The sequence below is a fragment of the Parus major genome, chromosome 4A (assembly GCF_001522545.3).
Source record: "Parus major isolate Abel chromosome 4A, Parus_major1.1, whole genome shotgun sequence".
Classification (NCBI taxonomy): domain Eukaryota; kingdom Metazoa; phylum Chordata; class Aves; order Passeriformes; family Paridae; genus Parus; species Parus major.
Window position 1 is genome coordinate 15,689,917 of NC_031772.1, and position 13,753 is coordinate 15,703,669.

General features: G+C 49.6%; 2 protein-coding genes across 2 annotated transcripts in view; one reads left to right on the forward strand and one right to left on the reverse strand.

Annotated features, from left to right (window-relative positions):
- Nucleotides 1-52: 52 nt before the first annotated feature.
- SNX12 (sorting nexin 12) lies at nt 53-5,056 on the reverse strand. The gene is made up of 4 exons (XM_015626441.1): nt 4,833-5,056; nt 3,248-3,343; nt 2,270-2,394; nt 53-1,830 (listed from the first exon to the last, which is right to left on the reverse strand). Exons 1-4 carry the CDS (start codon nt 4,995-4,997, stop codon nt 1,728-1,730), a joined length of 489 nt encoding a protein of 162 aa, XP_015481927.1. The 5' UTR covers nt 4,998-5,056; the 3' UTR covers nt 53-1,727.
- A 557-nt stretch (nt 5,057-5,613) lies between these two features.
- Nucleotides 5,614-13,753, forward strand: part of FOXO4 (forkhead box O4) — a 22,770-nt gene continuing 14,630 nt past the window's right edge. Inside the window, exon 1 of the mRNA XM_015626440.3 lies at nt 5,614-6,471. Coding sequence (XP_015481926.2) covers nt 6,088-6,471 — 384 coding nt within the window. The 5' untranslated portion in view covers nt 5,614-6,087. The remainder of the gene's footprint in view (nt 6,472-13,753) is intronic.

A 13,753-nucleotide genomic window follows, 5' to 3' on the forward strand; every position in this document is an offset into this window, starting at 1 on the left:
CTCTCTCCCGGCTGTTCCCCCGTCCCGGTAGCCCCCAGGACCAGGCAGACAATTGGCTTCACAGTGGTTTAATGCGAACGGCACCGGGACGTTACACTGGACAGGGTGCAGACAGCTGGATGGATGGCAGCCCCGCGCAGGGCAGGGGAAGGAGCCGTCCCGAGCGTGACCGGCGGCAGCAGGAGGCGGGGACCGAGCCCCTCCGTGGGGCCGCCTCCACCGGCACCAGGCTCCACGCTGCCCCACGGCCCTTTCCGGGCCGAGCCAGCCCCCGGAGCAGCTCCCTCGCGCTTTCAGCGACTTCTCCCCAAGAGCCACCTCTAGCCCAGCAGTGCCAGTTCCTCACCAGAAAACAGAGGAGACGTTGGGAAGACCTCGGGGAACGTGCCTAGCAGGAACAGGAGGGCATCCACTGTAGACCTGTGCTCTAAGAAAGGCTCAACTGTGCCACAACAAAGTGATCAAGCGCTTATATACCAGCCAGCCTTGACCTGAGGAGCCCCTGAACTGAGGCCCAACCTCACTAATCACAGCTGTGGCAGCTGGGGGAGCCTCCAAAAGACACTTCTGCTACAGCAAGTCACAGCCTCATTGTCCCCTCAAGCTGTGAACACTTCTCTGACCAGTCATATGTTTCCACTTCCACATAAGTGGCTGCCTAGCTCACTGCAGAACAGGGGAGAACACACAAAGAGCGCTGCTACTTCCCCTGCTTTGTAAGCAAATGTCTAATCTAGGACTGACTGACCATTTTCTGCTGTCCTTTTCTAGAGAGGTGGCCTCACTCTGGGCCCCACTGCTGGGCTCCTCCTGCAGCAGCCATCATGGATACATCCTACAGCTGTTCCCACCAGCTTTCTCTTGCTCCTCCTTAGCCAGACCCTCTGCTCCTCCCAGCAGCTGGGGCCCAAGATAAGGTCACTAGGCTCAGCTGAGCAGGGTGTTGCAAGCAGCACCAGCCCAGCAGCCCGTAGTACGACAGGCTGTTAAACTCTGGGCCAATGCATCACAGAACACGTGGCTACAGCCCAGACTGTCCCATCTTCCACGTGCCAAATGGCCCACACAGAGCTTCATGAGAGCCCACAAGATGGAAACAGTTTGAGCTGCCAGCAGCACCTTAGAAAGGAGGGGCCACAAATACACCGAACAGCTCTGTAATGCAGGAGGCTGATAGCGGGGTTTGAGTAGGTGTTGGGTCTCAGCACTTCCAGACAGTGAAGAATGGGGGTTTCATGCAGGGTGAATGGGGTGGATGACAGACTGACACACCCAGGCACCTACTCACTGGTTTGGATAAACCTTACTAAAACTCTAATACCTGATATAATCACTGACCAACATGACAACTGCTATTCTTCAAAGTCTCCTGCAGAGGTGCTTGGGGCTGCACAGACAAGGGAGTGAAGGTCATCTCATACCTTCCTGTACAGGGAGAGAGGCAGCTCCTACACCGTAATGCCATTAGCAATTTCCTGCTCCACACCTATCCACATCTGCCCCTAGATGTGGGACAACAAGCTCACTTGCATCAATCTTCACATCTTTAGACCACAACCACAGCCCAGTAGAACAAACTGCTGCCAGTTACAAAAGAGGAAAATACTGAACAAACTGGGAGGTTCAAGAGAGGAAAAGCTGGTTCAGAGAAGACAGATTTAGTGTAAAAATAAATGTCATTTTTGCAGGAGGGAGGGTGGAATGGAGGAAGACAGTGCCAGGTGCTCCTACTGGCGCACTTTCCCTGGGACGTAATTCCTATCAATAGTCTCCTCTTGCAGGAACATATGTAAGCAGCGCTCATTCTGTGCCAGTGGGTGTCCAGCAATTCTGGAAGAAAATCAGATGTGGAGGTTAGCACAGCTGCCTCCAAGACCCCCACGCCTCTGATGTCTGAGGAGGGAGTCAGGCAGCCAGCTCAGCACACCTGCACCGCGCTCAACCCAAGGTCACACGTTGCTCTGCAACAGGACCAGTAAGAAGTGCTTGAGCACAGGCTGTTCCCTTCCACGCCGTGCCCTGAGCCATGTTGGTGGGTCCCTGTAGCACAGCTCTTCTGCTAATACTCGCTATGCTCTCAGGAGAGAGCACAAAGCACAACCCCCACTCAGGGCAGGACTTGCTCCAGTTCCAGTTTCATTACTTGTCTGTAAGCACCACCCTCCAACACTGGCACCTGCCAGTAGCAGGTCAAGTCTCTCACAGTCAACCCACAGCCCAGCAACAGCTAAAGAGGCAGCACACAGCAAACCCAGGACATTGAGCTTACTTGTTAATAAACTGTTCTAGGCCCTGTCTCCGCTCCTCGATGAAAGACTCCTCAAAGATGCCTTCATCTCCTCGGAAGGGAAGCTGTCGTTTCAAAGCTTTTCCAGGCAGCGGTGGCACTACAATCTGAAAGCACACAATCACCCCATAAGCAGAACAGCCACCTGCAAGTAGATATCCTTTGCTGTTGGATGCCCATCTCCAGTGCCATCACATGGATAGAACACAGAAGGTGCTCACTGTCAGAGACTGCTTAAGTTTCATGTCTCAAAACACTTTGGGATGCTTGGCAAATGCCTGTGTGTTTGGTGGGAGGGGCAGATCAGGTCTTGTGAAGGCAAGACAGTGAAACACTCTACCCCCCCTGTCCAGAGCCAGCATCCCAGCCCCTGAGTGGCCGAGTGACCAGAAGCTCTGCCCTGGGAGGGGGCCACGAAGGCCCTGGGGTTTAAAAGCCCCCATGAGGGACCTACTTGTCTGGGCCCTATCTTCTCCTGGAGTTTCCAACTCACCCATGCTGGAACCCTAGAGGTTGGTAGCTATGTGTGTTTTTCTGTACCTTTTCTGTCTTTTTCTTCTCCTTCTAATCCTTTTTTCATGGAACATTGTGGGTAACATAGCAACTTAAGGTTTTAAATGTTTCTAAATGGGATAAGTTTATGCTAAGTTAATAGTAAATCAATTCTCAGTTATGTTATAATAAAAGTTTTATAAGTGTATTTACTCCTTTGCCAAAATTCCTTAATTTTCTGTATTTTTGCCAGTAAACTTTTGTGAATTTGTGACCTTTTGAGAATACCTGATTGGGATTTCTCCTTGCACCAAACTAGAATAAAGGAACCTCAGTTTAACCCCTAGATTTAAGTGTCTGGGGTGCAACATCTACCACCATAGCCTCACTTTTGGGAATCTCAAGATTACTGCTGAACTGTTCCCACATCCTGGCTTAAGGAATAGGGAGATCTGAGCCAGGCCTCACCTTACTGTCTCGCTCCAGCTCATTCTTCAGCCACTCAAAGTCGCTGTATCGTCTCCTCACACATGACTCCTTCAATTTAAAGATGGGGAGGTTTGTCTGTAATGAAGCAAAGCAGTTAATCTGCAGGTTGCTTTAGAAGCCATACAGTATTTCAACATGTAACTGAAACCTGAAGGTGCAATGAGAAAATCAAACCTCCTGAGAAGGACACATGATGGGAACACTCAAATTCCATATTCAGGACAGCACAAACACCAAAATCCTTCAGATCCAAGCAAGCCAGTCTACTCGGTGCCAGCCATTCCCTCTCCCTTGAGTGACTATTTCTGGAACACGTCCCCTTCCCAGGGACACACACTGGAACCTGTGCTGACAATGTGATTGTCAGGAGAATGGTTTTTTTCCCCTGAAGTTTACTCCATTTTGATCTACAAGAGAGCTTTGCAGCAGCCTGCAGAGCAAAAGAACATCTGACCTGACACTGGCATCCTCATGGAAGAACTAATCGAGACAATCCTACCCCAGCAACTGCTCAAGGCCAGACCTCATCTACAGTCTTCTTCCAAAACAGAGCACCTACCCTTACAGGCTTTTCATGCCCATCTTGTGACACTGGAGAAACGTGCAGCAATTCCTCATCTTTCTCCTCTGACACTGGAGTACAGCAAATGACAGCTGCATTAACTTTACCCCATGAACACAGCCTGAACCATTCCAGGAACTTAGGTGGGAAAACCGTCTGATGGGCAACACTCAGATATTACTACAGCACAATTAACTGTGTTCTTATGAGGTCTGTGAAATAAACCCAGCTGCTTTCAGAGCATCTCCTTTGGTTTCAGTGGGACTAAGAGGTTCCCATTGCCACCTGCAGGCTGATGGGAGCCAAGCACCGGAGCAGCAAAAAGCAAACACCAATTCTTCTGGAAGATAGTGCAGACTGAGCAGTTAAATTAGGCTATAAGCAAAAGCCAAACCTGCACCACAACACATGCTAAAGGGAGCTTGTTTTAAGGGAAACTCGGTTTTACTTTCCCCATCTATCAGACGCAAAGCTGTGAAGGGGTCCCCAGTTCAGCTCGTTTAAAGGCCGATGAAGAGAACCCTGCTCAGCCTCTTATGCACACTCCTGGGTCATGGGCTCTTGGTGAAGCAGCCAGCCTGCAGTGTAAGCAGGTCCCAAGATACTGCCACCCAACTCTTCTCCCTCGCTTGAGATAAGCAGCTACGTGCAGCCATGCCCTGCTCAGCAACCACCCAGCGGGGCTCTACAGAGGGGACGGGCGCAGGAGCCTGCTGAGGCAGCACCTCCCTGTCCCTGCGCGCACCGGCCCCCGCTGGATGCTGAGCAGCCCCGGCAAACTCATCAGCTCTGACCTTGAGCCCCGCAGGCGCGCTGCTCGCCCCAGCCCGGCGCTGCCCGGGGCTTCGCCTCCTCCGCCCCCCACTCCTCAACAGCGGCACCACCCCGGCCCTACCCGGCCGCCGTCCCTCGGCCACCGCATCCCGAGCGCTGCCGCCCCTCCCCGGGCCGCACACCCGCACACTGGGCAGCCCAGCCCCGCAGGCCCGATGAGGGCCGCACCCGCATGCGGAGCTCGTAGCTGGTGTATCTAGCGCGGCCCATGCCCACGGTTTGTGGGTTGAAGATGTCGATCTCGAGGAAGTTGCTGGGGGGCCCGTACGCGTCCGTGAGGTCCTGCGGCTTCGCGTTGAGGCGCCGGGTGTCCGCCACCGCCGCCTCCGACATGGTGGTGCCGCCGCCGCCCCGCCCGGCCCACCCTTCCCGCTACCGCAGCCTTCCCCCCCCGCGCATAACTGCACAGGGCCCGCCCGCCGCCTACATAAATCGACATCTATCCAGGGCTCGGGGCCCCTCAGCCGCCACCCCACCCGCGCATCGCAGCACGGCGCCCGTATAATGCTTGCATAAAACGGTAGTTATCCAGGGTTCGGGGCCGCTCAGCCACGGCCCGCACAGCGCCGCCGCGCGGTCGCCCCCTGCATAAGCGCAGCGGGTATTCAGCACACGGGGCTCGTTCGGCCCACCCCGCAACCTGCATGGCAGGCTTGCTGCCAGCGTTGCTCTGCGTCGCCTGAGCTGTCCCGGCCGGCCCCCGCGGGACAGGGCAGAGCCCGAAGCTGAGGCGGCTGCGCTGGGCGCCCAGAAGGAAAGCGGGGCGCGGGGCCAAAACCCCTACATAGGGATTGCACTATACAGCGTCTGGAGCCTAGCCAGCCCCGGGCGCTGTACAGCGCAGGGGGGGCGAGGCCCCGGAACATGGTTGCCGCGGCTCTGACGGGCAGATCGGGACGCAGACGCATCACGCCTTACGCCAGGGCGTGTCCCGGAAATAGGCTCCCATCCGTGACGGGATGGCGGAGGGAGCGGCGCTCCCGGCCCGACCCGGAATGCCGCGGCACGGTCTGAGGTGGGCGAAGGAGCTGCGACAGCCTCGGGGCTGCCACCACTACGCCACCATCACCGCTCTGCCGTCGAGGGGAGACTAGAGCCGCACCGGGCCTGGCGGGTTATGTAAGCGCAGCCGCCGCTGTGCCCACTGGGAGATGTAGTCACGTCAACGCACCGCCTGCCACGCTCACCCGTCGGGGGAACGCCCCGCCTTCTGCCGCAGGGGACGCTGGGTACTGTAGTCCACCTCCTGTGTCGGGCTGCCCGCTAACGCCCCGGCGGAACTACTGCTCCCGGCGTGCTCTGCGTGCGCAGGCGCGGGGAGTGGCGCTGCTCCCTGGTAAACAGAGCGGCGCGGCGGCGGCGGGCCCGGGGCGCACAAAGGGGTGGCGGGCCCGGCACTCCCAGCGGGGCTGAGGCGGCGCCCATGGCGGAGCCAGCTGGGGCTGCGGCGTCGCCGGACATCGACCCTGATTTTGAGCCGCAGAGCCGCCCTCGCTCCTGCACCTGGCCGTTGCCGCGGCCCGAAGCGGAGACGGGCGGCGCGGCTGGCGCGGCGGAGGAGGGCGCAGGCGGCACGGCGGCGGGGCCCTGCCGGGCCGAGGGGGCGCGGGCGGGCGGCGCGGCAGCGCGGAAGGGCGGCTCCCGGCGCAATGCCTGGGGCAACCAGTCCTACGCCGAGCTCATCAGCCAGGCTATCGAGAGCGCCCCCGAGAAGCGGCTCACGCTGGCGCAGATCTACGAGTGGATGGTGCGCTCCGTCCCCTACTTCAAGGACAAGGGTGACAGCAATAGCTCCGCTGGCTGGAAGGTGCGTGACGGGCCGGGGCCGGAGGGATAGGCCTTATGTGCTGGGGCCGGGCCGGGCGAGGAGCGGCTGCGGAGGCGCCTCCCCGGGGCCCCGGCCCGCCCCGCCGGCCCCTCCATGCTCACCTGTTGCTGCTGCTCGTCTGCAGTCACAGCGTCGGTGCCAGTGAGTGGTGCCCACTCTGCGAAGCCTGGGCTTTAGCTCTGCTGAAAGCTCCGGGCATTTCTCAGATCCAGCCCAAGCGTCGGCTCTGCGCAGCTGGAGCAGCTGCTGGGGGTGGTTATGGCATGGCCCTGCGAGGCTATTCCTTGCGCTGTTTGGATTTAGAAGCTTTTCCAGGAGAGAAGGGAGAGTAATTTAAAAGGTTGTGTCCAAGTTACTCTGCAGGGTAAAGCCTCCGTTGAAGGGTTTTTAGTCACAAGGCTGCAGTTCTTTATCACGTGACTGTGCTAAAGCTCAGTATAAATAACTGTCATGGCAGGCGTGCTTGGCTTTCAAGAAGGTCCCCTGAGAAAGGGTCCTGTTTCCAGGACCGTGATGGGGGCCTTTGCTGGAGTTTGGAAGAAGGAAAGCAATATTTTGCTCTAAAGGTTCAGCAGTGTCTTCTCTCGTTCTGGAAATAGGCATGTGCAGAGCTCTGTTAAAAGCTCTGTGGCGACCTCGTGGTCCCTTATCTTTAGTCTAAAGAACTCCAGCAAAGAGAAAGGGAAATGTGAGAGCTGGCTTGCAAAATAGCCCCTTAGCCTGTCCTGGTGTATCGGAGTGGATGCCATGGAGACTGGACTCTAAAGAGTGTGATCTGTTGCTCTCACTACAGACTGGAATTACACTCTTGTTTGCAGTATTTATTAGCAGTTCATCCATTCTGCATTTCTGCAGGAGGTTCAGCTGGCATGGTTTGGAGCTTTGGGATTCCCTGACTCCAGCCACGTGTTCCTGTGCTTGTCTGACTGAGCAGTAGGTGAGGACAGAGAGTTAATTTCAGACAATAAATAAATAAATAAACGTCTGTTTCTGGTAGGTTGGCTTTCAGCTGGCTCAGCTCTCTGAAGTGGCACACCACGTGGTGGTGTGAGTGCAAATATTTGCTCGAGAGGGTAGAAACATGGTGAGAGGGATGCAGCTGTCGCAGCTTGGGCTGGCACACGTCAATACAAAACTTTACACCTTTCCCATTTATCACTCACTGACAGCTCCTAGAGAGTGCACCTAGTTTAACTAATATGGATCATTTTCTGTTATTTCTATGTGTAGGTTGAATCCTGCATACTAAGTTCTGATTTGGGACAGTGTTTGGACTTTGGTGTTACTGGAAGATAGTTCTTGTTTCCTCAGGCTAGGGCTACTTTCCTGCTCCTGCTGCTCCTGCATGCAGTCGTGCTCATTTAACAAAACTGGTGCATTTTCTTGTCAGGAATATGTCTGAGTATCTGTTTGGCAGTAAGGCATGAGATTAAAGTTCAGTGGGGCTTCTGAAATGCTCCACAGATACTGTGGTGGAGTATAGTGAAATGTCCTGCTGGACTGGATGCTGGAATAAGTACACTTCTGGCCTTAGCCAGTATGGCTGTTCTTTTGTTGTATCCATTCACGTGCAATGGGACTGTTAGTCTTAGATTTTACTCTGTGTTTTAAAAATGTCTCACTTCTGAGACATGTACAGGTAGATTTAAATTCCAAAAGTTCACTGTGAGAATTTGTGCATACTTGAGAGTGAGATTCCCACTCAGATGCTGTCATAGCTTTTCACTTTTTAGTGTGTTTTTTCAGCCTGGGAACAGACTAATTCTTGCTTTAGAAGGAGAAGAAAAAGAAACTTCTTGCCAAGAAAGATGAGGGCAGGCAAAACAACAACAACTGTGATGGGAATCAGCCTGTCTTATGATTAGGGCAGTTTGAAGCTCTTGACTTTAACCAGCAAACAGAAAACCATGATAAAAATACAATGCATTTTCTTTCCTGTTCACTCAAAAAATCCTGTTGGCAGAGCTTGGCAGGATGTGTGACCATGGAACTTATTTCTAGTCTTTCTTTCTGTTAACATACAGTTACATAGATTTGCAAGAGGTTTTGTTTTTTTTTACTGATCTTAGTCTGTTTGCATTCAGATATATTAAGTGAAGGAACATCAGACATTTACGGTTTTACAGATGGGGAGTCAGTCAAGTCAGTTCAATTTGACTTTTGTGGATTTACAGTAGAATTAATAGGTGCATGTATAAGACAAACTGGATAAACAAAAGATGTGTCTTTACATGAGGAATGAACCTGTCAGTTTGGGGGGTTTTTTTGTTGTTTTATTCTTCCTTGTTATTTTTAGAGCTGTGAAGCTTGTATGTTTTGTGGGTTTTTTAATCTGTAAAGTAAAAGAAAATCTTCTTGAGTTGTCTTAGCTTTAGTGATTTCTCAATTTCTAGGTGAGTGATTTTGCATAAAGGAAATAAATGGGAAGATGTTAAAGGTAGTTGTAGCATTTTGATGTCTGTTAAGATGGTGGTACAGCTCTAGAGTTTTGGCATTTCTGTCTTGTTTGGACGGAGCCAAACTGATATTACATTTTATTTGTATGTAGTGCAGTTTAATAGAGAATTTTGAATAAGTAATCAAAAGCAACGTGTCTTTAAAAACTCTTAATCTACTTTAGTTAATATAAACCACATAAAACCATTGTTGTTTCATAATTAATTTAGAGCTGTTCTACTCCACTAGACAATTGGGGGAAGTGCAGCTGTTACAGACTGCCAGGGTGTAACCTCCATGAATTCCGGAAGAATCTGTGTTTTCGAGGAAGATGGTGTTGGCTGCTCTTGAAGTGCTTCAAGCACCTTGTAAAGGACAGATTTGCTGTGTATGCAGTCTGTCCTTTCCCTGGAAGAATTCAACTGAAGTTAAGAATTAACCAGCCAAAGCAGAAGTGTCCTTGCAGAGTGTGTTCATAGGGGTTTCTTCATAATCCTTCTCTGGGTGCTCTGCAGGATAGTCTGGATATCTATGGATAAAACGATAATTCCTTTTGGTTTTGAGATTACTTGCAAGAGGAAGGTGTTGAGGGTTTTGAGTAAAGTGTATAAACCCTACAGAAGCATTTTGCACTGGTTGTTACATCCATGAGTATGAGCAGATTTGGTACAGTGAGGAACAATATGAAGGACTCACCTTTCTTGGTGGAACAAATTGTGTATTCTCCCCAAGCTCTTGTCTTTTTCTTTGTAGAAGCAGAATAAACTTTTAAGTTGTCCTTTTCACCTTCCAAAACTATATCACTGAAACAAAAATCGGATGTCTTCTATGTATGTAACATAAAGAACAAATAATTCTGCGCTATTACAGTAATTATGGGAAGCTGATGTCACACTTCTGCATCCTTGTACTCCCTATTTATTTCAAATGTGTGCATGGATATACACAACATATGTAGCTTCATACACATATATATGTCTATATATATATATATATATATATAGATGCAACAGCTCAATGAGCTGTATTACTAATTATAAATTACCGAGTGTTCTGTTTATCTAAAACAGATGTCTAGGTCTTAATCTTTGTTAGAGTGGGCAGCATTTTCCTGAAAAGCCTTCCACCCAGCCCTGTGTTTGTGCTATATTGCATGTAGCTGATATTAAATGTTGACCAGATGGATCAAGAGACCTGACTGAGGGCTCAGGCACAGTCACTTCACTGGCTTTCAGAGCTTCGGTGCTAGATCTGATGGTCCCCACCCTCTCCCAGAGCTGTGGATATCTGATCTCCTGGCTGAGCATGTGCAGAGCTCCCTCAGGTTGGAGCAACTGCTTGTCCTGTGGCCCTCTAAAACTCCTCCATGAAAGAGAATAGGCCAGCAGACAAAAGCAAGCCAGTCCATCTTCTGGACTATTTCTGCTGTGCTGCAGCTGGCAGATTCTGCCAGGCTATCTTTATTTAATAAATTCCAGTTCAGTAGATACAAAATCACGTGAACACTAGTTTTGGTAAAGTTGAAAAGTTTATTGTTTATTGGTGTGCTGTCTAATCAGTTGGATAACTTTGTTTTTTTCTGTAGTCAGATTTGCAAATAAGGAATGATAAGTGCCTAAAATAGGTACATTCACTGTTTCTTTATAGCTGCTGTTGTGTCCCTTTATACCTTAAGATTTTAATTTTTTTTTTTAATGCTCAGATTTGTCAAAACCTTAGGTTCTTATCTTGAAACAGTAAGGGGCCAAATCATTATCAGGAGAACTTTCTTTAATTTCACTAAGAAGCCCTTTACCTGAATGGGAACATCTGGTGGCAGTGCTGGGTTTACTTTGAGTTTTGGTAATTATAATTTCAAGATACAGGATTACAGAATGTTTTGGTTTAGAAGAGACCTTAAAGATGATCTCATTCTACATTATTACTGTGGGCAGGGATGCTTTCTAATAGACCAGGTTTGCTTCAAGGCACATCCAGCCTGGCCTTGAACACTTCCAGGGATGGGGCAGGCATGGCTTCCCTGGGCAGCCTGTGCCAGGACCTCCCCACCCTCACAGGGAAGAATTTCTTCATATCCAATTTCAACCTACACTCAGTTTGAAGCCATTCCCCCTTGTCCTATCACTCTATGCCCTTGTAAGCATTTCCTCTCCTGATTCCTTGTAGGCCCCCTTTAGGTACTGAAAGGCTACAATGGTTCAAGAAGACATTCAGAATATTTCCCTGTCTTTCCTCACTGAGACAAAACTGAATGGCTGCCATAAACTAAAAGGAAACACAAAACTTCAGCTCAGCATCTTGGCTCTGAGCAAAGTGTAATTCTGCCCAGCCTTCAGTCTGGTGCAAGTTTGTGCAGAGGTGAGGCACAGTGTAGAGTCTGTGGGTGTTTCTGCTACACCACTGACCTCAGTCTGTGAAGAAAGGCTGCTTTCTGTGACTATTGAGAAAGCCTGTAGTGTTTATTCATATGTTCATGTGCCTGAAAGGATATGATTCCCCATTAAATCTTCTGATACTAAAAATGAAGAAGTATATGTTCTAAACTGAATTGGAATAGCAATGTCATTGCTGTCATCACTGCTGCTTCATTTAAGTCCACCTACTTTTTAATGGTGTTGTAGGTGCTACTCTCTTTTAGTTTTGATTTATTTTGGTTTCTTGGAAGTTGCTGCCTTACAAAGGGGAAGGAGGGTCTGGCTGTTTGAATCCTGTGTAGCTGAGGGTGGGTAGAAACTGCTGGATTCTTGTCATTACCTCATGTGGCCCAAACACATTCATGTGGTATTAGTGATGTGCTTAGTCCTGGCTGCAGGGAGATGTTCCCTGTCCCAGCTGCTGACAGCCTGAATTTCCTTAAAGCAGGGGGGAAATAAATAACAGAAGCTAAATGAGGGTTGTTCAAATGCCATACTGAGGAGTTCAGCATGAAAACCTGGTGAACACAGGTGGATGTTGTCCTTCATCTTTCTCTTAACAGAGAAAAAAAACATTACATTTTAATCCCATTAGTCTTTAAATGGTCTGGCCACAGTGTGTAGAGTCTGGTGTAGGTGAGGTGGGAGGAAGGCAGCTGGGCATGGCAGGGTGTTGTGGATGGCAGTGCTGGGTGTGGAAAATGTGGCTGGTGGCAGTGCATAGAAGCAGGATAGTAGTGCAAATGTGGGGTCACCAGGTGTCCTGTATTCTAGGTGGAAGAAAACTCATGAGTACTCAGCTGTGAGGAGAGCCAACCATCACAGTGTAGTAACATACACTTAGCCCTCCTTAAATTGACACTAATAGGCCCTTCTTGTAATGCTCTAAAGAAGTATGAAATACGAGATTTATTTTTTTTATTTGAAGCCTTGTTGAGTGTGGTTGTTCCCCTCAAAAGTTGGGAAAAGCTTGTCTTTTAGTGAAAATTCATCTACTTCATACAATGCCGGTCAAATTACTTGAAGATTTTGCTGCTATTCTTTCCTGCTCCTTGCCAGTTTTTTTTGGAAAACTGCTTTCCTGAATGGTTATTCCCTGCAGCACAGCTCAGTTTTCCATGCAGTCCTCAGAGAAAGCTGTTCCTGGGTGTCTTGGTTTGCAAAGACAGGTGTCTGCTAAGGAAGGCAGGAGCCTCTCTTGAAATGGAAAATGTAAACCCCTCTCCCTCTGAATTACTATAATTTTAAAATTAAGGGGCTCTCAGGCAAAGATACGAAAGTAGGAATAACAGTTCTTTTTTAGTATGTATAAACAAAAAAAAAAACACAAAAAGAAAAACCTGCAACTTAATAGCAAAATTAAAATAAAATGCAGTAATACAAAAAAAAACAGTGACAGAGTCAGAATACAACCTGACAGCCTGTTTGTCAGGGTGTTGGTAGCAGACTGATTAAGTGGTGGCTGCAGTCCTTTTGGAGTGCCAGATGTTCTGTTGAAGCAGTGATCCTGTAGAAGGGTGTAGTTTTCCTCCAAAGGTACAGTGGTATTGTAGATGGATCTGGTCTTCCTCTGGGAATCCAGTGGAGCATGCCTGACTGTGGTGTTCCAAACCTCAGGTTATATCCAGGTAGGAATGCTTGGCTCCTCCCTTTGGGTGGAGCATCTCCCAATGGGATGATGTCATTTTATCAGTCATGCAGTGAGACTCAGTGGCCCATTAACAGAGGATATTCCTCTGGAGGGAGGATGAGTGGTGGAAGAGATAAAGAACACTGCCCCACCTGGTTTTAACAGATGGTAATAGAATACATACTTTTGGTTACATCTTGCATTGCAACCTAAGACACTGGGCTGCTGGTATTACTTGTTCCAACAAGTTTCTTCTGCTCTATCTAATCCTTAACAGCTTTTTTTATGTATGCCTGCCTGTCTTGTAAATTGCCTCAGTCTTTGCTTTTTAGAGACCTATGATCTTCTTCTTCTGGCCTCCCACTGAAAGATTACAGAAAGAAAAATGTTCTTCCTAAGATAGAGATCCCCGTCTGCTGAGCTTGACGTTTGTGCTCGTGTGTGCCTTCTGGAAGGGGATTGCTGGGGAAGTGTTTCATCTCCCTGGCTCTGGAGCAGTTGTTTACTTGCTGGTGCAAAATCTCTACTAGGAACACTTTTTCCTGAAGCCTTTGGAGCCAAGTGGCTGAGACAGGCACTGACAAATACAGCAGGCGGAGTGTTCTCCCCTTGTAGCCTCCAAGAATGCCATGGCAAATGATAATTCAGCACAATTATAGGCCTGGCAGTGGAACACGTGGAACATGGCCCTGCACTGGGATGAGACCAAGTTCTTTGTATGCCTCCAAGGCAGTGAGAATGTATTACAGGCAGCTGCAGTGATTGCTTTTTTTTTTTTTTT

Coding starts and splice junctions, on each gene's coding strand:
- SNX12 (XM_015626441.1), bottom strand. CDS start 4,997: ATGTCGGAGGCGGCGGTGGCGGACACCCGGCGCCTCAACGCGAAGCCG. Junction 3,344..4,832: donor GCTACGAGCTCCGCATGCGG/GTGCGGCCCTCA, acceptor GCTTCATTACAG/ACAAACCTCCCCATCTTTAA. Junction 2,395..3,247: donor AGCTGGAGCGAGACAGTAAG/GTGAGGCCTGGC, acceptor GTGTGCTTTCAG/ATTGTAGTGCCACCGCTGCC.